This window comes from Podarcis liolepis, assembly GCF_965112155.1.
Source record: "Podarcis liolepis genome assembly, chromosome: 5".
Classification (NCBI taxonomy): Eukaryota; Metazoa; Chordata; class Lepidosauria; order Squamata; family Lacertidae; genus Podarcis; species Podarcis liolepis.
Window position 1 is genome coordinate 4462721 of NC_139556.1, and position 24567 is coordinate 4487287.

At 46.0% G+C, this 24567-nt stretch overlaps 2 protein-coding genes across 3 annotated transcripts in view; one reads left to right on the forward strand and one right to left on the reverse strand.

The window, feature by feature from the left end:
• SULT4A1 (sulfotransferase family 4A member 1) overlaps nt 1–16558 on the forward strand; it is a 30947-nt gene extending 14389 nt beyond the window's left edge. The window contains exons 2-8 of one of the 2 annotated variants that reach the window (XR_014526267.1): nt 1237–1367; nt 4027–4107; nt 4219–4345; nt 7295–7389; nt 9226–9364; nt 10783–10900; nt 11720–16558. Coding sequence is in view for 1 of the 2 variants with exons in the window: in XM_083503575.1 (XP_083359701.1) it covers nt 1237–1367; nt 4027–4107; nt 4219–4345; nt 7295–7389; nt 9226–9364; nt 11720–11832 (686 nt within the window). In the remaining variant the exon portion in view is untranslated. The remainder of the gene's footprint in view (nt 1–1236; nt 1368–4026; nt 4108–4218; nt 4346–7294; nt 7390–9225; nt 9365–10782; nt 10901–11719) is intronic. The other variant, XM_083503575.1, reaches the window with a different exon arrangement.
• The window catches only part of PARVB (parvin beta), a 172967-nt gene that overhangs the window by 120032 nt on the left and 28368 nt on the right, over nt 1–24567 (reverse strand). The window lies entirely within an intron of this gene.

Consider the following 24567-nt stretch of genomic DNA (forward strand, 5'->3'; position numbering starts at 1 on the left):
ACCACATGTGGAGGTATGTGCCTGTGGAGGTGCAGTCTGTTCCACTGTTGAATAGCTCTTAGTTTATTTTCTTTGTATATTTTCCTCAAAGTGCTGTTAAGTCATGTACCGTATTTTTCGCTCCATAAGACACACTTTTTTCTTCCTAAAAAGTAAGGGAAAATGTCTGTGTGTCTTATGCAGCAAATGCGTGGTCCATGGAGCCGAATTGCCCAGGGGCGAAAAGCAGATCATGCTTTTTTTTTTTGAAAGAGTGAAGTGGGTGGTGAAACAAAGCTGCTGATCGCAAGCGATCAGAAGCGAGATAAGGGACGCTAGCGATAAAGGAGGCTGCCTGGGAGGGGGGAGATAAAAGCCCATGGATCCTCAGGATTTTTACATTGGGTCACCCCAAATTCACCATCAAATCACATAGCATGTCCATGGCTACAGCCTGCACCGAAAAAATCACGCATCCACTGTTTCCTGGGGCTGCAGTGGCGCAAAAACGTGGTTACAAAGCACGGATCCACATGGATCCTCAGGATTTTTGCTTTGGGCTACCCCAAACTCACTGTCAAATCACATGCCTGTGGCCACAGCATGAACCACAAAAGTCATACATCCACTGTTTCGTTCAGAATATTTTCTTTTCTGGTTTCCCTCCTTTAAAAACTAGGTGCGTCTTATGGTCAGGTGCATCTTATGGAGCGAAAAATACTATTTACCGACTACTTTACAAAAATTAGCGTCCAGAAATTCCTCAGGTGGAACTTTTAAGCTAATGGATTCCTTCAACATACTATACTGGGAGCTGAAATGGGGAGGAAATGGAGGCCACATCCTCTTTCCGGGAGATATCAGCAGCAATTTGCTTTATGCTGCACTTTTGAAACGATTGAGTTAGCAAAAGCAGCCCTGAGAAATCTAATCCAGAGGGCACTCATGAGGCAATGCTTTTGGGGGTTTTAACCTGTGGATATTGTCCAGCCTCTGAGTGTTTTCCTTGTTCAGTCATATATAAATTAAAGAGATGATTTGGTGCCACATTACAGATCTTTGACCAGAATGGGTGTGCAACCAAGCTTACTGCATGAGGTGATGATAGCTTACATAATTTTTTAAAAGGTTCTTAAACCACTATGTCCAGAGGTAATATCTTAGCCTCCGGATGTCTTGGCTACCACTCATATCGACCCCTTCCAGCAAATAATGTCTGGATTGCCATCTGTTATCTCATGTTTATTTGATTTGCAGGCACCAGCTTATTGCAGGAAGTGGTGTATTTGGTGAGCCAGGGAGCCGATCCCGATGAAATTGGGTTAATGAACATAGATGAGCAGCTTCCAGTCCTAGAGTATCCTCAGCCTGGACTGGACATTATCAAGGTACGTCTTAATCGACTGAAAACGTGTTGACCAGTAGCAATTATTTTCATTTTACCTCTGCTTATTTGGCTTCTATTTTCAGAGCTCCCTTTTAATTCCCCTTAAGTGTAATGGAATGATTCATAATTTATTGGGTTGCCCTAATAGTTTGCTGAAACATTTTTGTAAGATATATAATGCTTTCGGGTAACATTCAGCTGCTTAAGTGCTTCAGCGAGAGGACCGGTTTACCTTTCTTGTTCTGAAAGTGGAGTGTCCAAAGGCAGCTGCTTTGTATGTTACCAGGAAGTGCCAAAGAGGAACTGTGTATTCTCCCCCATCAGAATTTGGAAATTCATCAGGTCTTTTCTTTGTTGTCTTTTAAGTAAATATTCCAAACACATTGATTTGGGTTTTAACACAGGCTCTTCTCTTCATCATTTGCAGTCTTTTCCCATTTTCTTCTTTTGTGTTTCATGTTTTATTAGACTGCAAGTCTATTGGCAGGGACTTAGAATAACAGAATTATAGAATTGCGAGCGACCACGAGGGTCATCTAGTCCAAACCTATGCAATGAAAGAAACTTTTATCAAGCTTGAACCCGACAAAATCCATCAAGTATGTTTTTTCCAGTACCAACTTAACATGAAACACATCACTGGCATACGCGGCAGCTAAAACAGCCAATGCAATTCTGGGCTGCATCAATAGGAGTATAGCATCTAGATCAAGGGAAGTAATAGTGCCACTGTATTCTGCTCTGGTCAGACCTCACCTGGAGTACTGTGTCCAGTTCTGGGCACCACAGTTCAAGAAAGACACTGACAAACTGGAACGTGTCCAGAGGAGGGCAACCAAAATGGTCAAAGGCCTGGAAACGATGCCTTATGAGGAACGGCTAAGGGAGCTGGGCATGTTTAGCCTGGAGAAGAGGAGGTTAAGGGGTGATATGATAGGCATGTTCAAATATATAAAAGGATGTCACATAGAGGAGGGAGAAAGGTTGTTTTCTGCTGCTCCAGAGAAGCGGACACGGAGCAATGGATCCAAACTACAAGAAAGAAGATTCCACCTAAACATTAGGAAGAACTTCCTGACAGTAAGAGCTGTTTGACAGTGGAATTTGCTGCCAAGGAGTGTGGTGGAGTCTCCTGCTTTGGAGGTCTTTAAGCAGAGGCTTGACAACCATATGTCAGGAGTGCTCTGATGGTGTTTCCTGCTTGGCAGGGGGTTGGACTCGATGGCCCTTGTGGTCTCTTCCAACTCTTCTATGATTCTATGATTCTATATAGCATCATAAACCTGAATCTTGGAAAGCACTGTTCTAAATGAAAATATACCCTGGAAGGTGGGTGGATGGGTAGATTTTTTATTTTTTAAAGTTTCTTAGATTTACTCCCCATCCCACTCATTTTTAAAATATAACTTTCCATGTTTTAAATGCTCTAGAATTATATTAAACCACAACTCAAAAATTCCCCTTAATGAGTTCAGGAAAGGAGACTCGCCACCTTTCCAGAGAAATAGTTCTTTATTGCCACCACTGTGGCTGTTTCAGGAGAAGGGCATTACAGGCATGGAAGGGCCTCTGGTTGGCCACTGGGAGTGCAGAATACTGGACTAGACGGGACTTTGGACGGATCCGGCAGGGCTCTCCATGCATTCTTAAGAGGTGTGAGACAACGCCCCTTCGATATCTTCTTGCTGTTTCCTGGAATATGGCCACACCAGCCTGCTTTTAAGCCACACCCGGGAGTCTATTTAATGAATAGCTAGATGCAGCAAAATGTATCCAAAGGGGATTTCTGCATCACAAGAAATGTGCAAAAACAGCACATCAGTCCTGCTCTCCACCCTTATCCAATAGACAGGGCATCCTTCCCTATCAAAACATTATACTGAAACTGCATGGAGTGCGTAAGTCAGGGGTGTGTAACTAGAGAGGAGCACCAGTTTTTTGTTGTTGTTTTTTAAACCGCCCCGGTGTGTTTTCTCAAGTGGTGTGTTCTATTTAATTTCATTGGCGCATCTCTCTAGCTAAAATGAAACTATCGGAGGCAGCTGCTCTACATTTCTCCAGGGTCAGCTGAGGGCAATGTGCTATCATATTTCCCCTACTGGAATCTATGGTGTGGAGGAGGGAGGAAGAATTAAATGGGAAAGAACACCATTGATCAGTGGATTTTAATAGACCCCCTTCTCTTTTCTGAAACGGAGTCTGGGTATTAGTCTAGTGCTGGAAAAGCGAGGCCTTAACAACTCTGCAAGCAGTTTGCTGGAATTGCTTATTAAAATGCTGCAGCAGTCCCTTTTGACTCACCTTCCTGACCTTGGGTTTCAGTTTTGTGTCTCTCTATATAACATGCTGCTCAAAATGCCCAGGCACTGGGAATGTGGCCTGATTCATGTACAACTGGAGCAGCATAGAAACCAGTAACAACCACAGAGAGAAAACACGTGGCTCTTTTGAGCAGCAGAGAGGAGTGTTGACTGCATAGCAAAGAAACCGAAGCATGCATGTTCCTGTAGTAGTAACTTGGTGTCTGAACCGCCAAAGCTTTTGGCTGGAAATATGAAACTGGAAGTTATAAATACAGGAGCACAACAAAGAGGAATCTGGATCACTTAGAAGAAGGGATATATTATTTATTGGTTTGTTTTCCATCATGTATTTTACAGGAGCTTACGTCTCCCCGCCTCATCAAAAGCCACCTGCCGTATCGTTTTTTGCCTTCAGACCTACACAGTGGTGAGTCCAAGGTAAGAATGGTTAGCTTTGTATTATTTCTTCCCGGTGTGTTTTGTGAAATGGAGCAGGGTAGGGTGAGAGAAATGTCCACTGATTAAGATGAATAATTTCCATGTTCTTAGGTAATCTACATGGCTCGCAACCCCAAAGACCTGGTAGTGTCTTATTACCAGTTTCACCGCTCCCTACGAACCATGAGCTACAGAGGAACATTTCAAGAGTTCTGTCGGAGATTCATGAATGAAAAGTGTAAGAAAGTTTGACACTGGCTATTGGCAGTTCCTTTTAATGTTTCAAATTCTGTTCTGCACCACTTCTTAGGAACAAAGTGTGAAACCGTCTTGCTTGTAATGCCTCTAAAGTTCTGGTTCAAACCGTTCATGTTGGCATTTGCCTTCACCTGATTGAGGGACCTCCACCACACACCTTGGATATTGAGATGGATGCTCTGCATCAGCAATGAGGAAACTGTGAACCGCAAGGCCTTGTTGGGCTGCTGCTCCCTTCAGCTCCAGCCAGCATGGCTAATGGTCTGGGAGGATGGGAGTTGTAGTACAACAACATCAGGAGGGCACCAACTTGGAGAAGGCTGACGTAGGCACTTGCTAAAGATGAATCTCACATGAAATGCAGCTGTAAGTTACAGAAGATTCTCTCTGAAGTCACCAGAAGTCGCTAAATATATTGGAATATATTCAGAGATTGCTTTTTGGTGCTCCCAAAATTTCCTTTCCCAGAGGAATGTATGCAAAGTCTGGGTCCCTTTCCTGAAATTAATCCCTTTGTGATGCCTCTGTCTGAATGAATTGGTGTGCACATCTGAGCACCCATGGAATTACAATGAGTGAATACAGTGGTGCCTCGCAAGACGAAATTAATTCGTTCCGCAAGTCTCTTCGTCTTGCGAGTTTTTCGTCTTGCGATGCACGGTTTCCCATAGGAATGCATTGAAAATCGATTAATGCGTTCCTAGGGAAACCGCCTTCAGACCAGGTCCGGGGACAGTCTGTCCCCGGACCTCTTCTGAAGGCTGGGGGGGGGGACAAGGGCTTTTCTTCCCACCCCCAGCATTTTAAAAAACCCCGGGACAGCGGAGGACTTCTCCGCTGTCCGGGGCGATTTAAAAGCCCCTGGGAAGGCAGGCAGGGGGGACAAAGACTTTTGCCCCCCACCAGCCTTCAGAAGGTGTTCCCACCCCCCCGCCCCGCTTCGGAGCACCGTTCCGAAGCCGGGCGGTGGGGGAAGGTGTTCCCACCCCCCCGCCCCGCTTCGGAGCACCGTTCCAAAGCCGGGCGGTGGGGGAAGGTGTTCCCACCCCCCCGCCCCGCTTCGGAGTAGCGTTCCGAAGCGGGGCGGTGGGGGTAGGTGTTCCCTCCCCCCCGCCCGGCTTCGGAGCACTGGGAGAAGCGATCTCCCCGCAGCCCCTTGCTTCAAAAGAGGTCCGGGGGCAGCGGGAAGCGCTTCCCACTGTCCCCGGACCTCTTTTGAAGCAAGGGGCTGCGGGGAGATCGCTTCTCCCCGCCGCCCCTTGCTTCAAAAGAGAAGACCCGCTGTCCCGGGGCAAGCTTCGTTTTGCGAAGCAAGCCCATAGGGAAATTCGTCTTGCGAGGCAACTCGAAAACGAAAAAACCTTTCGTTTTGTGAGTTTTTCATCTCGCGAGGCGTTCGTCTTGCGGGGTACCACTGTATAGACAAAATGAAGCACCCTTTATGATGACACTAAAGTTGCATTGGAAGGAAGAATAAGAGAGAGACAAGTGCTACCAAAAGATTTATTTAGCTCCATATCAGAGATGGGGCTGCCAGTTACATTCACTAACCACACCCATAGCTAAAACATGGCAGCGTGGTGATGGCAGGAGTAGGTGATTATTTTATCATTTAGGAGATCCCATCTAAAGTTCTGGAGGCCTTACCCCATAGGCAGCCAACTTCTATTAGCAAGTGCCCAAAGTATATTACAGTAGATAGTTTGTGGGAATGTTGAGGGTGGCAGGAGAGGATATATTGTTTATCAATAACCTTCCTAACTTCCGCTAGCAAGTTTCTTCACTTAGCAGTGTGCATTCCCCTTCTTACGCAGCAGAAAGCTGGTTGCAAACTCGTGTGAGTTTCTTAAGACAATAAGCAATTTGAATCCCTCTTAAAAGAATAAAGGCACCACAGTCTTATCCATAAGTAACAAAAAATACCGGTAGTTTTACCCACGATCAGGCAGAGCACAGTGTGATCCCTGAAGGCAGGCTTTAAGCTTAAAGTTACAAACATGTACAAACAGGTTTACCCCATATGGGAGAAAACCAGGAGACTGCTGTGGCAGCCAGCAGTCCAGTCCAGGTGATTCAGGAAGCAGACAGGACAAACAGGAAGGTCAAAGAGAGGGAAGTGGCTGCGTGACTTGGCCTTTTGCCCGGTCTGGGAAGGTCACGTCCACCTACTAGTCACATGCAAGGAAGGATGCTCCAGGCCAGGAAGAACAGGAAGTTTCGACTGACTGGACCAAACATTCCCTTGCATGTCCACTCTAGCAAATCAAGGAATGTTGTATTTGACTGCTCCCAATGGATTACATCCCACATAGTTCACCTCTAGTTTGCTTATAGTACATGTGCAACTACCTGTGCGTTGATGTGGCTTCATTTCTGAGCTGAAGCAGGAAACAAGCAGCTGTTCAGTATGGGAGACGCAGGCAGGAATACAGACCGGACGCTATTAATTAGGTCCAGTCAGATGCCACTGCCCACCACTCCTTGTGCCACTCAAGCTGTCACATCGCCGTTCAAGCCATTGGTCACGTATTCCTAAACCGTACAGGGTTTCAGCTTTTAGTAGGAACCATCATGCATAACTGGGTCAAGTTCTACACCAGAAGCAAATATGTATTCAGACTTAAACATGCAAATGGTGAGTGCAACTTAACCAGATTCACATGTCTTGTTGGTTTTCCATCCTCTCTCTTATGTTTAATTTTCACACTGCCTGCACACAGAATCTGGAGAGGTTTTTATGATTCAAAACAAGGATAACTCTGAATATACTTATATTGTAAAGACCGTACATACTCCTCTAATAGTTTTTGTTAGAAAACAAGGCAACAAAATTCAGTTCATGCACTTCTTTCCAGCTTTTATGTTTCAGAGAAATTTAACTAAAAGTGATGTCCTTGCGTATTAGCCATTCTATTTTCTGTCTCTACAGTAGGATATGGTTCATGGTTTGAACATGTGCAGGAGTTTTGGCAACATCACATGGACTCCAATGTTCTCTTTCTCAAGTATGAAGATATGCACAAGGTAAACATATTGTATAAAGGCTCCCCCTCTCCCTTGTTACCTATGGACTCCCCCCACCCCACCCCAGGGTATCTCTGATCAGAACTGGAGATCCCCTCCTCACTGATACCAATTACCATTGAATGGAATTTTGTGACTTGCAGTGATACTTATGTTTTATAAGAATCAGTTTCTGAAATGAGATGGGGTATTAAATTGCAGGAGAAGCACATTAGTCAAATGAATAAAACAAAGCAAACAACAATGCAATCCAAATGGAATGGAGGGGCAAATTTGGCAAATCTGAAGCCTTGCCAGGATCACAATGAAAATTAGTAAGGCATTTCAGGGCTCTGGGGCTGGCAGACAGTTTCCTCCATTCTGGTGTGTGTGTGTCTTAAGGGGTGTGATCCAGGGGAAGGGAGTAGTGATTCATAAGGTTTTGTGCCTCCAGAAAGGTAGCAGTCAGAGCTGGGGAGAGGTCTGAGCAGTTGGATAATGGGAAGGGGTGTGGGACACAGAGTGTGGGACACAGGGCAGGAGCCAGGACAGAACTCACCAGGAGTGGAGGGAGAGACACTGCCTGAAGGGCCGGGTGGTGGCGGCCGAATCCCGTTCCCCACTCTGTCTTCTCCCCTAGAACCAGGAAGGGCTTGAAGAGCCAAGCATAGCAACAGCTTCTGTGTACAAGAAGTCACAGGTTGCTTGCTCTCAGTCTGTCAGACAAGAGCACTTAAGTTTTAGTGTTTATGTGGCCACGCTGTTGCTCCATCAGTCTAGCTCAGAGCACAAGTCTTAAATGGGGAGTGGGGCTCAGCTTCCTAATTACAAACTGTAAGTTTGTGCTTTGTCAATAAAGAATTAAACTGCCAGTCAGTTGTCTTCCTTGTGCAAGGTGTGCTCAGGACCGTGGGTGTGGGTGTTAGGGGAGCCTTCATCCCTTTTGCCTTTGAAAGAGAGCACCTTTTAGACACACTATTTGTCTTGTTTCCAACTTTGCCCCCTCAGAGCAGAGGGGTGTTTGTGGGCAGCTCTCACCATAAAAAGTCCAATCTGTGAGATGGAGCTGAGTGAACAGGAGCCCTCTCAGATTTCTAGCCATCTATTACTGGTTTGTGATGGGGTGTGGCCCTACACTGAGCCCTCTGCTTCTCCCCCCCCCACCCAAAAAAATGGCCTGGGCTGCTGTTGCTGGGATGGCTGTGCGCGGAGCAGGGGCATATGAATGGGGCTTGGTTAGTGTCAGAATCCACATAGGCAGTGCCCACCAATTCATGCCACGGTTCCCTCCTAGGGCATGCCTGTCTGGATTAGAGCATTTATATCTAGTTAGACTATTGTCATTCCCCTACATTAGGGAAGTGATATTCACAACGCTATTACAAGCCATTTGCAAGGAATCTTTAAATCTGATTTCAGCCTACTACCCTTGCTGGTACCTTTCCCGGGAAAATCAGAGGCTCACTATGTCAGGTTCCTACTGGAAGACCAGACAAATGTTAGAACATTAGCAGTGGCAAAGTTTTTATTGGTGGTTGCAAGATCAAATGAGCCCTATATTCTAAACAAAATGCTTGTTTAACCTGGAGGTAGGCTGTATGAATTGTGTATTGTTTTGTAATGATTTGTTGGGTCTCTGGACCATAATAAAGATTGATGATGATGATGATTTCAGCTATTCAGCTGCTTGAGTTAGGACCTGAAATATGAGTCTATACCACTGATTTTAGGATGCTCCTCTCGACTCTGCTAACACATACGTCTATGACTGCTTGCAGGGCTCATTTGTTATTGCTAACCTTCCTCTCTTTTTGGCTTTTCTCTTTATTGGCACGTGCACGTAATCTGTCGTCACAGGATCTGGCAACTATGGTTGAACAGCTGGCGAGGTTCCTGGGCGTCTCTTACGACAAAGCACAGCTGGAGTCCATGGTGGAGCATTGTCACCAGCTCATTGACCAGTGCTGCAACGCAGAAGCCCTTCCTGTGGGCAGGGGTATGTGTGCGGCACAATATAGTGCAAATATTTGCAAAAGTGGAAGGCGGGTGCTGTGATCCTTATGGGTCTTTTGGGCCTCAGCAACTGCGGCACTTGCAGATACAGAGGTTGAAATAGAAGTGCTGTACCCTTCTCTGTCGTCAGATAATTACTATGATGCCAAGGAGCTTGCCTACAGATTCAGAAGCATGTAGTAGAACCTTTTCGGGACTGGAAAGCAATAGTTTATGTTTGTAGATATTAAAATGCTCCCTGGGGTTTTTTCACCCCTTTTTTAAAAACCACCCCCCTAAGCATGGAAAGATAGTGCTTCGGGATGATTCCACGGCATACTAGTTTTCTGTTGGTCCTTTTCTACCATTGCGTTTGGGAAAGGGAAATTGTCAATGGAAGAGCTGTACCACATGCTTCCTGATGTATGGATTGGCTCAAAATGCGCTGGCTTTTCCAGTGGGCTGTTGGGGGAATAGAAGGAAACCGACAGAGTAGGGCAGTGGAGACAAATGGAAGTAAGCATCTTGGCACTGAGCCTATTGGGCTGGAGACAGCCCATCACCTCTTCAGAGTGTGGAACGTGGCATAAGAAGAAGACCCTCCTAGATGTGAGCTGTTCTGATGATCTAGAAGGGGGGGGTTGCAAATGATTAAGGGAAATGGAACTTCCCTCCTTACAACGGCTCGGCTCCCCTCACTGATGAACACCTTTCGCTTTTAAAATTTGATCTTCCACACCCCTTCTCTCCCCACCCCCCATTGCCCCCTCCCTATTTCATGTTTAAACAAACTGATCTGCCACTGTCACTTCTAGTATGGCCCAGAGACGTTGCCACTGTGGAGCACATATTTATTGGGTTTGTTCCACAATCACAAATACCAGCTTATTAGAAGTGTAATGAATGTGTTTGCAGAACAGAGGATACAGTGGCTCTGTCTCTCCCACCTTCTTTTGTCCGTCTTCAGCCCAAGGTATCCAAAAGAGGAACAACCAAATTGCCACCTTTTTGTTAATTCTGTCTGGCCACAGTTGTTCTCTTTTTTTCACCTTACTGCCTTTGGACCGGCACTCTGTCCTACCCTTAAACAGCCCACCTCCAGAATGAACTTCATTTGGCCTAGACATTTTCTCTCAGAATATATGCTCAAACTTATTCACTGCCTGCCTTTTATCCATACATGTCTTCTTTTTAAAAAATTTATTTGTTTTGCTGCTTTGCATTTGTGATAATTTTCCGTATTTCATAATCCAGCCTAAATATCAATATGTGTTTTCTGCCTACCTTTTTTCATTTGTTTGTGCAATTTAAAATTCTGTGATCAGCCTAAAATTAGTTTATTGCTTTGTTTAATTTACCACCAGCTACATTTTCATTATTTTGCTTTATGTTGGGTTTCTTTCATTTTCCCTCCACTTTTAGCTCCTTGACCTTTACTCAGAAGATAACCCCCCGTTGCTGTGAGAGCAGGCCATGGGTTAGCTTACGTTCCTTACATTTGCTCCATATCCCATCACAAATCACAGTTTCATGAACCCAGGTGGGTGACTCTTCGACCAGCTATCCATACACATCCTTGGAAAATGGTTATCCGCAAAATATAATACTTGTTATTTAAATTATCACCGTGGCGGCCAACATTTTTGTGGGCATGAGTGTTGCCAGTCACATCCAAAGGGGGAGATTGTGCCTCTCTAATGTAGGGGTGGGGGACCTTGTTCACCCTTCTAGGCAGTCTGTCACTGGTGGGCTGGGTCCAGAGCAGAGGTGGAGCTAGCTGCTACGGCATCCAGATTAGCCACCTACGGGAGCATCGCCCATGGCGAGCTGCGAGCGTCCCAGGGGGGTGCTGCCCACAGCAAGCATCCCGGGGGCAGTGGCGATGTCACCCCTCCTCAGGGATGACACCCAGGGTGGGCCGCACCCCCCTTCCTTCGCCAGTGGTCCAGAGGCCAAAGTGGGCGAGGCAATTGTACAGTCAGCCCCATCCATTCTCTCCTATCCAGGCAAACAAGAGGCGTTTGAGTTCAAGGACATGTTCCAGACAAGCAAAAGCTCTCCGGGGGGTGGGAAGCAGGCCTGGTTATGGGGGAGTGGCTTGGTGAGAGACCCAAGGGCCAGATAGAGAGGCCTGGAGAGTACATTTGGCCCCCGTGCCTGGTGCTCCCCACCCCTGCCCCGATGTACACTATCAGGAATTACAGGGTCAGAGAGAGTGACCAGCAAGCGCAGCGGGGGGGGGGGAATTCTCTAGCCCATTTGGAGGACGACACTTGCTGTTTTTGTTAACAGGTCCTGCCACATCCTGTCAATGATTATCGGCTTAATTTCTGTTTCTCAATTTCTCTCTCTTTTCCAGGACGTGTTGGGCTGTGGAAAGACATCTTCACTGTCTCCATGAATGAGAAGTTTGATTTGGTTTACAAACAGAAAATGGGAAAGTGTGACCTCACATTTGACTTTTATTTATAAAGCATAAAGCAAAAGTGCATGACTCTGATATCGGGATCCCAGCTAGAAGTGCTTTCTGCATTCATTTATTACTTGCTGGACACAACACTATACCTGTTGCACATATCAATACTTTAAAAAAAAGGCACCGTGCATTGGGAAGTGAAGGTAAGAAGAGCCCTGCAAGATTGTGGCAGCAAACACCTTGTTCAGTGTTTGCTTTTCAGGTGTGGCCCTGGGCTGACCCCCCTGGCTTACACACGCATAAAGGCACAGCAAGCATTCTCCATTGGTTTGTGGGCATCACCTGCTCACTGCCCTTCATTCCATAAGTTAATGGTGCATTGTATGAAGAAATAACACCCACCCACCCCATTGCTTCTTCTGAACCTCTTGCCCTTCTTTCTCTTTGGACATGAGAGGGGGAAAATGAGCTTCTTTTTTGTCTTGGCACCATTCACAGCTGTTAAATTATTTTTACTTGCTCATTACTTTATCTCGCCCAGGGCAACCCAAAGCAGCTTACAACCAAACGGGCAATCAGGCAATAGAGACAGTAAAGCAAGACAAAAACCTTTGCCAAGCCCCTACCTGGAACTGGCCACATGTGCTTTACTTGGAAGTAGGGTCCAATGTGTTCAGTAGGACTCTTACTCCCAGGTAAGATGGGGATAGGACTGCACCTGGGGGGTGGGTGCTTATTCAGAAGTAAGTTTGTTTCCTTAAAGCACTTTTGCCCCCAAATTCAACAAAAGACTCCCAGAGCTGCTTAAAAAGATCAGCAGTGAGGCATTGCACTGATATTACCTGAGGGAATCAGCATTCAGAAAAGGATCATGGAGCTCAGTTCAGCCCATTCTGGAAAGCTCTATGCACTTCTTTGCACAACTGATTTGTGAAATGATGGATTTAAGAAGAACAAAGTATCTGCCCCTTAGGTTTATAATCCAGAAGGCAAGGAAAGGGAATTGAGAGGGAGGTTATCCGAGTCAAAGGGGGCACATTCATGAGCATGGTGCCTTACTTGTATTTTCCCCCTAAATTAAGAAGAGGAACCAGCCCTACTATTAGGCAAAGTGAAGTGACTACCTTAGGTGGTAGGTGCTGGAGGGGCAGGCAGTATCTCTTAAGTCCCCCAGCCATTCCGCTGTGTTGGAGGGCAGAGCATGTCTTGACCCCTGAACTAGCTTGCTGGTTTAGGTGTGAGCATGGAGGAACCCTGCCCCGTCACCACGACTGGATTAAGATTCAACTGCCTGTCTGAATTGGCTTCTGTATGTGGCAGGGGCACCATCTTGCCCTTCACCTCAGGCAGCAAAATGCCATAGGTCAGTCCTGCTAAAAAGCCCCCAACACGTTTCCTCAGAAGGAAGATGGCTGCACAGTTGCCATGCTCATTCATGTCACCAGGGCTCCTTCAGAATAACTTCCCGGTGCATTGTTCCTAAACAGAGTCAACACAAATAAGAGAAAACATCCTTCCTCTGTAAATGAAAGCATTCTAAAAAAAGAGAGATAAATTCCAGGAATACCTGGCTGCTATGGAACACATTCTGTACATGTAAAGTATGTAGTATATACACAGTTTAGGGATGTATACCTTTTCAGAGTCATTGTGTATTTAAAATACTTTATGGAAGCTTTTCAGTGGAAACCTCAAATAATTTCAGTGAACCAGAGACAAGTTCGTTTCAAAGGAAAATGGGTTACAGGCTGAAATGATGTGCTAAATGTTACCTTAGTGTGTAACATCTTCCTTTTTTGTCTCTCATCAGCTTTCTACCCCTTTCCGCTCTTGCTCTTTTGAGTGTTGGGAAAACAGGGTTTCCCTCCAACAGAGGTTCTGGCAATTGGAAAAGTCCAAGCAACCGTTTAGTAGCAACTCCTCAATTTGTGATCAGAAAGGCTCTACAGGGCTGTTGTGTATGAGGCAATGAGCACTTTTCCATTATGGGCTATTACAAATTTTGCGGACAATATATTTTCCAGTTGCTTGCAGAAAACAGTGATATTGGGGGTTCCATATGACAAATTGTCTCACAATAAGTACAGTGTTTCCCACACTTTTACACCTTGTGCCTCAAATTCAGATCCCCAGATGCCAGTTATCTGCTTGATGGTTGAGCTGAGAGGAATAATTGCAGCTGTGCTTGCAGCTGTATCATGGAAGGATATCTGTACTGAGGTAGGATATTGGAAGTTTTGGGTGGGGGTGAGCTAAATCATTTCCCCTTCCCCACACCTTGTTGCCAGATTCCAGCTCCCCTCAGGCACCCACCCACCAAGTGCAGCTTGGAAGGGGAAACAAGGCTGAGTGGGGATGGTACTGAAGAAGGTTATCCACTTGCCTGCCATGGTCTGGCCGGGAATCGTAACAAATCTGAATGTTAGAAAAAGAAAAAGAAATTTCCTGCAGTGAACAGAGCCTGGACTGTGATTTGAAAGTCTCTATTGAAACTGAACCAGAACAGAATCTGAACAAATACTTAGATTAACGTAGCTGAGGTAGCAGACCTGTACCTAGGTGATGTGATTTGTGAGGCTGCAGGAGAGATTGCCTCTGACTGAGTGCTCATCCATCCATCCATGAAGCGTATGCATGCATCATGTGCTGCCTGTCAGGAAGGAGGGTATACTAGATCTCTTCTCCCAGATACAAAATTTTCTCTCTGGGTTGTTTTGTTAATATAAGGAGAAGCGTTATCTCACGTGAGCCCCCACCTGCAGTCTGAAGTGCAACAATCCAGAAACAGATTTACCACCACAGTGGGAACTGGGCCCAAATTATATCTCATTAGACCAATTAACTAGCCTTGCTCCACTGTAGCATAAATAACTTATTGTAACCCATAAAAACTCCTGTAAAGGGAGGCCCATAATACTTCAAACAATCACACTTCCATTTTCCTACATGAACCAGAGCTGAGTAGGCTCTGAAGTTGTGCTGCCCCTAACCCTGATTGGCATGAATCTGAGTGAAACCAGAACAACTTCTGGTACAGATGAGCCTGAACGGAAACGGAAACAAGATTTTAACAGTAGGGCTCACTGGTACTTATGTACTCCACTCCCACCTTGCATTCAGGCCCACCCCGTAAGTTGAGAATCTAATTGGAAATTCTGTGAAGTGCCCTGAGACCTCCGGGTATAGGGCGGTATATAAATTCAATAAATAAATAAAATAAAATGTCAAACACTCATTCATCAGTTATGACTAGGTCTGCCAGCTGACCAGAAAGAATGGGAAAATCTGTTCTTGATCTGCCAGTGAATCCTTTTGAGAAGTTAATTTCTGCAGATACAGAAATTAACATTTGAAAATTTGGCATCCCTCAGCTACAATCCTGGCCTTCTGAAACCATCTTCCAGTGTAGCCAATATAGCTCCCATCAGCAATGTGTCATGGTGAAGCATGTTTAGCGGGTGCGGTGTCTCTTCATAGTGCCCATGCGAATAAAGACTGCGTGTGTATTAAATAGCAGCCATACTCTAATACATAAGCACAGTATAGCAGTTTCTAGTAAACATCAAAGGGCATCGTCTCTGATGGACATGAAAAACAAACTAAGAGCGTGCAGTTGAAAACTGAAAAGAGCAGCCACACACAAGATCAGAATGAAAGCCAAGATGTGTGCTTACTATCTATAAATTCATGTATACCTATTCAGAAAGATTATGCATATAGCCTGCGGTTTGCTTGTTAATATAAGAATCAATTATCTTTCATTTTTCTGATTTAATAAAAGGCTGCTAGACCACAATCCAGAGAACCATCTTGCCTCTTTAACAACCTAGTGGTCATGGACCGTGATGCAACCCAAAGTTCCTTCTACACCATCCCAGTTCCAGTTCTGTTGCCCACCCTCTTCTCCCACAAAGGGCTTGTCCACACCAGAACAGAATGTGGGCCCCATCCTAGTGTTTGCCTGGGCCTTTCCCTTTCACATGCGGGGGTTTTCAGCCCTGTTTGTTTTAGCCTTGCCAATGTTTTTTTTTACACACACACACTTAGGTGGTGGGGAGTCCAGGCCAGCATTGGGATGGGGGGGGGGCATCATGTGGATGCCCCTACCTTAAGGGGGAGACAGACCAGTGCAAATCCACATTTTCCTCTTGTGTGGATGATCCCTCACTGTGGAGCAGTGCAGAAGTCCTACTTGCTCCAAGAAATGGGAGGAGAAAGGGTTGGTAGATAAGATTGCAGCCTGGAGATCCACACTGTAGTAAATTAACAGATGAAGCGGAGAATTTGGCAGGTACTTATCCTGCTGCCCTTTCTGCAATTGCACAACCACTCTGGGACTGTGTGATATTTCTATTTATTACAGGAATACAGGGAGTGGGCACACGGAAGAAACAGGTAGTCTCACTTCATCCGTATGAACACCCTGGTTACAAACCTGGCAATTCTGGCACAGAAAGCCAGCTTTGGGGTTGTTAAAAGAGAGGGGGCTGTTCTTCGGGTTGTCCCTGGCAGCCCTCCTTTATGATGGCTCGTTGAAATCTCTAAAGACGGACAAGCATCAGTTATCATTTCCATAGGGTAGAGGGAGGCAGTTGTCTATCAGTGCAGGTGTTGGCAAATGGCGTCAAAAATTTTGTGGCTTGACAGCACTCCTTGTATATTTGTGAGTGAAACGGCTTTTGGTAAACTTTATTTTTATATTTTTAGTACTGTTGAGAATATTTAAGCACTACACATTATACTTTGTGCTTGCTTGCTTATTAAATAAAGACATGTTCCGTGTTTGGTGGGTTGTCTGCTTTTTATCTCACCCGAAGGAGGCAAAAGAGCAGCTTGGACAAGGGTGAAGAACCTTAGGCTTGGGAGTGGGATTCAGCTGCTAGGACTCTCTTTCTGGCTCATCAGGACTCTTCCCAGCCACACGGTCAGACCCTTTAAGGACCCTGCCTTGCACGCTCTTGAGGGTTTGCCTTTGGAGTGCTGATACCACCGTGTGAGTGTGTGTGTGTTTAGAAAGCAGCGCCTGTTGTACAAAGGTGATCTTTGCATTCATTGCTCTGTTTACCTTCACTTCTAGTGCCAAATGCTTCCCTCCCACTTGCCTGGATGCTGCCCAGACAGGAATGTGGTTTTTGGATGAAAAAGATTTTTGATCCTCGAGCTAGAAGGAAGGATTAAAAGTTGAATGAAAAGGTAGGGAAAAAGATAGCTGCATTAATAATGATAATAATAATAATAATAATAATAATAATAATAATAATAATAATAGCAACAATTATTATTATTATTATTATTATTATTATTATTATTATTATTATTATTATTATTCTGCCCATCTGACTGGGTTGCTCCATCCACTCTGGGCAGCTTCCAACAAATTAAAACACAGTAAGATATCAAACATTAAAAACTTTCCTATACAGGGCTGCCTTCAGATGTCTTCTACAAGTCAGATAGTTCTTTATCTCAGTATCTGGTGGGGGGGGCGTTCCACAGGACGGGTGCCACTACTGGGAAGGCCCTCTGCCTGGTTCCCTGTCTTTTCACTTCTCGAAGTGAGGGAACTGCCAGAAGGTCCTTGGAGCTGGATCTCAGTGTCCGGGTAGAACGATGGGGGTGGAGACTCTCCTTCAGGTATACTAGGCTGAGCCATTTAGGGCTTTAAGGGTCAGCACCAACACTTTGAATTGTGTCTGGAAACATACTGGGAGCCAATGTGGATCCTTTTGGGCTGGTGTTATATGGTCCCAGCGGCTGCTCCCAGTTACCAGTGTGGTAGCTGCATTCTAGATTAGTTGCAGTTTCCGAGTCACTTTCAAAGGTAACGTAGAGCGCATTGCAGTAATCCTGGTGGGAGATAACCAGAGCATGCACCACTCTGGCAAGACAGTCCGCGGGCAGGTAGGGTCTCAGCCTGCGTACAAGATGGAGCTGGTAGACAGCCACCCAGGACACAGAATTAACCTGTCCCTCCATGGACAGCTGTGAGTCCAAAATGGCCCCCAGGCTATGCACCCGGTCCTTTATGACCATAGTTACCCCATTCAGGACCAGGGAATCCCCAACACCTGCTTACCCCCTGTCCCAAGAAACAGTACTTCTCTCTTGTTGGGATTCAATCTTCATCTGTTAGCCACCATCCACCATCCACCCCCCAACTGCCCAGACACATAGGGCATTCACTGCCTTCACTGGTTCCAATTTAAATGAGAGGTAGAGCTATATGAACACCCAGCCAAAACCCCCTGACGATCTCCCCCAGCAACTTCATACAGATGTTGAAAAGTATGAGGGAGAGAAATAGAGCCCTGAGGCACCCCAAAAGTGAAAGCCCAGGGGTCCAAACACTTACCCCCCCATGACTTTCTGGAAACGACCCGGGAGGAAGGAGCGAGACCACTACATAACAGTGCCCCCAGCTCCCAGACAGTCCAAAGGATACCATGGTTGACAGTATCAAAAGTCTCTGAAAGATCCAGCAGGACCAGGAAAAAGTTTTCACCTCTGTTCCTTGCCCGCCAGAGATCTTTGACCAGCATGACCAGGGCAGTTTCACTCCCATGATGAAGCCTGAAACCTGATTGGAATGGGTCCAAAGAGTCTGCATCCTCGAGGTGTGCCTGGAGTTGTTCTGCGACCACCTGCTCAATTACCTTGCCCAGGAATGGAATATTTGAGACTGGGCGATAATTGGCCCTAGCGGCTAGGTCTGAAGATGTTTTTTTAAGAAGCGGTTTGATGACAGCTTCTTTAAGGGGGTCTGGGAAAACTCCATCACAGATGGAAGCACTCACCACCCTACAGGGCCCATTACCCAGCCCTTCCCGGCTAGCTTTTACGAGCCAAGATGGGCAAGGATCAAGGAGACAGGTGGTCGGTTTCACTCATCCAAGCAGCCTGTCCACATCCTCAGAGGTAACAGGTTGAAATTTGTATTGCTTAGCCAACGACCATCATCAAATCACTCAATAGTACGATTAAAAAATGGTACACCACTCAAAATATAATCTCTCCAATGGTTCCATGATCAGAAATATCACACCAATTCTGCACAGGATTCTGCACAATTAACAGCAGTAAAAGTTGTACTACCTTGAACTGTCTGTAGTCCTAGGTTTCGGTTATTTTGCTAAGAATTTGCAGAGTTTTTTCTTTCCTTGCACCACAAACACAATAATATTATCATGTATATGTGGGTTATCCAGAAATTTAGGATGAAATGGTCATCAGTATGCACAGCTTTCTTTATCACCTTGCCATCTTGTCTAGGTGAGATTGTACGCAGTCACATATATCCAACTGACAGCTACTGATATGCAGAAATACCCCAATGTTTATTTTACAGACTGTGAAATCTGTGATAATGGCCCAACATGGCAATCTTATATTAATCCAAATAAATTTTAAGAAATCTCCAGCAGATGGGAGTGTAGTGCAAGCAAACCGCATATTCAAAAGGCATAACTGCAGTAACCATTCAGTGCTGCAGGGAAGGAAGTACAGAACCTGTTTATGCGCTAAGACTGCAATCCTGAGCACACTGACTAGGGAGTAGGCCCCAGCAAAACGTTAGCCAGCGCCCTATGCCAGGCTTCCGAACATGGAGATTTGCTGCTACAGCTAATAGTTTATGATTGACATTTGCTCCAAGGATTTGTTTAATCCTTTTAAGAAGCCACTGCCAGCAAGCATATCTTATGATAGTGAATGTCACGAGCTAATTATGTGTTGTGTGCATTTTCTTAACCATTTTGAGGAAACTTAGGAAATGGGCTGGGGCTGGTGGAATTGCTTAAGCCTATAAGCAGCACAGGAAGCAAGAACAATTGGGGGTTGTAAGCAACCAAGTCAGAGTAGACCCACTGAAATTAATGACCTACGCTAGCCATGTCCATTCATTTCAATGGGTCCACTCTGACTAGCATTGGAAGCAACCCTAGGTTTTCCTGCAGAGAAGGAGGGATCCATAAATGGGTCGTCTCTGCCCATTCACTTCGCTGGGCAGGAAGAAGTTGATGAGAAGGGGTTATCTAAATGGCACCAACAACATCTCTCCAGTTCATTTCTTGCCCAGCTCCACGACAGGTCACTTATTGCATCGCCCCATTTTTGCCGGGTATTTTTTTTATTTCTTGGCAACTGGCAGTCTTCCTAACATTCCTCTCTCTGCTAACCAACCACAGGACCACAATAAAAAGTATGTGTGGAGAGGGGGGGAGAGACAAGAGGGAACAAGGGTTTAAGAGCTGAAGGAGAGACCACCATGAGCTCACCAGCTCTTTCAGCACACCTTTCGGATGACTCTAGGTCTAGGAGATACTGAGCTGGCTGTAGAGGGGGAGGCAGGACTCCCTTGCTGTCTTCCATGGTCCCCCACCACTTTGGAGGCAGCCAGGACTCCACCTAGGGCCAGCAAAGTCATGACACTGCAAGAGAGTGCCCAGTATGCCAGGACCAGAGGGGGGGGGAGAGGACTTGCCCCCAGCAATCTGTGAGCAGTCAAGGCTTTTCTCTGGAGCTCTTGTTTTCAACCAGATCCCCTGTGCTGGTGGCTAGACAACCCCCCCCTCCCACATGTGATGTTGGCAATAGCCCAGCTCACAGCCCCCACTTCAGCTTCCAGGCACAGATGCATGTGAATGAGCAGGCTCCAGCCCAATGCAGCCACCGTCTTGGCCTGCAGTGGTGGCAGGAACTGACCACCTCTTCCCCGTCTCCATTTTCTGGCACAGACCCACAGAACGGCTCCAGGGGGTGCTGCTGGAGATGAAGGGACCCTGAGCCCCCAAAGCTCCGGAACTCTGTCTCTCTTTCATGGGAAGGTGGTGGGCTCACCAACCATCAGGGTGGGCATGTTTGAATATTCCTATAGGAGAAAGAACAACAACCTTAGAATCATAGAATCATAGAGTTGGAAGAGACCACAAGGGCCATTGAGTCCAACCCCCTGCCAAGCAAGAAACACCATCAGAGCACTCCTGACATATGGTTGTCAAGCCTCTGCTTAAAGACCTCCAAAGTAGGAGACTCCACCACACTCCTTGGCAGCAAATTCCATTGTCGAACAGCTCTTACCGTCAGGAAGTTCTTCCTAATGTTTAGGTGGAATCTTCTTTCTTGTAGTTTGGATCCCTTGCTCCGTGTCCGCTTCTCTGGAGCAGCAGAAAACAACCTTTCTCCCTCCTCTATGTGACATCCTTTTATATATTTGAACATGGCTATCATATCACCCCTTAACCTCCTCTTCTCCAGGCTAAACATGCCCAGCTCCCTTAGCCGTTCCTCATAAGGCATCGTTTCCAGGCCTTTGACCATTTTGGTTGCCCTCCTCTGGACACGTTCCAGTTTGTCAGTGTCCTTCTTGCAGGCAGAAAGACAGCCTGGCAGTGAAGAGGTCTGGCTGAACCTTTCCCGACTCTGACATGCTGACTTTATACACCCAGGGAGATGTCGTGCCACAAGCACCTGCAAGAGCATTAAATTGCATGTGCCCACTGCCCACTCTTATAGCCTGGATGGGTAGAGCCCAGAGCAAATGTTTCCATTTTCTGCTGATTATATACATTGGCTTTGAATCTACACCTGCAGTTATATGAAGTTGATCTCCTGCCAGTCAGCTAAAAGGGATAAATGAATCTTTAGTACACCACATGAATCATTAGGACCTGGCGTTAGAGTACTAAGACGGTGAGCCTCACTGCCGCTTCTAAGCAATTCCTAAAAGAAAGAGTGGCATCCACCTATCAGAACATAAATCCAGACTGGAAATCAATGTTCAAAGAAAAGGAAATTAACTTGCATTCCCAAATACACATTCAAGTTTAATTGGTGTTTTTATAAATGTTAAGTCTTAAATGAAAATAAAATAATAATAATAGTAGTAGTAATAATAATAATAATAATAATAATAATAATAATAATAATAATACCCCGCCCATCTGGCTGGATTTCCCCAGCCACTCTGGAGCTTTTGACAGGACGATAGAGGATAAAAGCTGCAATCCTCCCTGAGCACTTGGGCAGGTGCAGCAAAGAAAGGTAAATAAATGTAGCCAGCAGTGTCAGATTTCATGATGAATTTTTTTTTGGTAAATTTATCTATGGAAGCAAATTCCAGGATTATCTCTGAAGCCGTATGCCCCTTCTGAGCGCTCATAATCAGGGCTTGAAGGTTTTGAGCCTCCTCAGTTGTTTGTCCCTGGTATCCATTATTCATACTGCCTCTGTACAGGGAGGTTCCATTTAGTGACCATGGCTGATGACAACAGCTAGAGCTCTCCTTAACTTAGTCTAATACTTGTCTAAAACTTTACCAAGTATGTGGGAAGGGGGCTCCTCCACAGGGCAATTACCAAAGACAGCACCTGCTGTTTATGCATGGAGGTTATGCCACGTTACGTCAAGCAACTGATATCCTATATGTTTCAGTGCATTTTCCTATTATTATTATTAAAATTTTATATGGCCCTTCACCCAAAGATCACAGGGCAGTTGCAAAATATCCTACCATCTTCCTTACTGCAAAAGTCCAATTTTTGGAAGGAAGCGAGTTTGCTGGGCAAGAGCACAAGAACACCTAGTCCATTGTAACTGGGCAACTTAAATTTGTCAGTGTATGATTGAATCCCACTTACAAAATAGCAATGGTTTGGGAGCAGTCTTCAAGCAACAGCAACACAAGACTCGAGAGCAGCAGGCTACCTTAGGGAGCAAAGGGTAGGCTGTGAGGTGCACACACAGTTGTGTTGCCCAGCATTTCAACACTGCCTGCTCCTGCTCTGCCCAGCACCTGCTTGCTGCCTGATTCAACAAATGCTGCAAAGCAGCAGTGCCAGCCCCAGTGGATGTCCTGTGAGCAAACCAGTGTATGTGCACAAACGACGGTTGCTGGGTTGCCTGCCTACTCACTCCGCCAAAGCCTTCCCTCATGGCACTGACGATGACACATTGGGATGAGGCAGCACGAGGTATGGCAGCCAATGGGCCTGGCCAGGCCAGTAACAAGCAAGCATCATTGTAGCAGAGGTGCTACCTCAGTAACATGGGAATAGCTGGGGAACTTGGGGAGAATGGCCTGGGGGCACACAGAAGGCTCTTGCAGGGTGCTGAAATGACTCAAGACAGCCAACATGAGCTTTCAGCCTCTTCAAAGCACACTATGGAGAGCCCGCCTTGTTGTGACAAAGGCACATGGGTACCGTCATGCTTAGCAGTTAGGCTGAGCCTGCTGTCTGGTCAGCATTCAGTGCCAGAAAAAGGAGAAGCTCAGCTGTGATATGCCTGGCAGGACTCGTGAGCATGTGTCCATGAAGCTTAAAATGCCAGCTAATTGAGATATGGGTTTGCTGTCCCTTTCTCATTTGCTGCTGTTCCAGGAAGTGCAATCTATTAATTTTTTAAGAATGCAAAAATGTTTTTCAGGGACAATATTCTAAACAACTGTGTGGATCTGTTCCAGCAAATGGAAACCTCATTTTTCTCTGGCTACAGGTTTCATTCTTGAGCGGTGATGTCACTGCCACATTATGTCATGGGATTCACCCCCAGATAAAAAAGATAAAGGTAAAGGACCCCTGACAGTTAAGTCCAGTTGCGAACGACTCTGGAGTTGCGGTGCTCATCTCGCTTTACTGGCCGAGGGAGCTGACGTTTGTCCGCAGACAGCTTCTGGGTCACGTGCCCAGCATGACTAAGCCGCTTCTGGTGAACCAGAGCATTGCACGGAAATGCCATTTACCTTCCCGCCGAAGCGGTACCTATTTATCTACTTGCACTTTGACGTGCTTTCGAACTGCTAGGTTGACAGGAGCAGACCGAGCAATGGGAGCTCACCCCGTCGCGGGGATTCGAACCACCAACCTTCCGATCGGCAAGCCCTAGGCTCAGTGGTTTAGACCACAGTGCCTCCCGCATCTCTTCACCCCCAGATAAGTTAGTACAATTCCAAATATATTCCCAGGTAAGTCATAGAATTGCAGCTGTAGTTGTGGTATGGTTGTAAACCACCCAGAATCATTTCTGAAGAGCAATATACAAATATTTTAAATAAACAATTATCTAACAAGGTGCTGCAAATCTTTGGCTATATATGAGAAACTCCCCTCATCTGTTTTAATGGGATTTCACCACCTGCCTCAATTAGGTTCCACCCAACCCCTGGCATTATGTTCCACCTTACTCGCTGCCTTGTGAGACGAAAAGGCTCAGGAATAAACGCTACACAAATCTGGAGTGGAGTCCCTAAGATGGTTGGACGGCCTCCTTCCAGCAACTCCTGCCGCTCAGCTGGCGCCAAACATCTTGCTCTGCTTTCCTTTGGACTTCATCAGCGAGGCCAAGGGTGGCGTCTTGTCGTCTGGACAGCCCTGGACCTCCATGCACACTAGCCAGGATTGCACCCCAGAGAGGTCACTTTGGTGCTGCTAACACAGCAAAAACAATGTGGGAGGCAGCAGTTACGAGTTCCTGGCCTTTGCAGCTGCGATTCTCCAAAAGGTTGACTTCACCCCCAGAGGCACACTCCATTGTCTGTCAACACAAACAGATGCCACCAACCCCATGTCATGTGACAGAGACACACGAGAGCAGAAGCAGCAAAGCAGGCTGGGAAGTGATGGGACTGCACAATCATTTGGGCCTACTAAAGTTATTCAGGCCTAACTGCTAACTGTGGAGTCACTCTGACATGTAACTCATTCTCCTTATAACTAGCAGCCATTTTCTCCCTATGCTCTCTGTAAGAGTTCAGTCAGAGTCAGTCTGCCTCAGTTGTGAGCAGAGTCAATATGTAA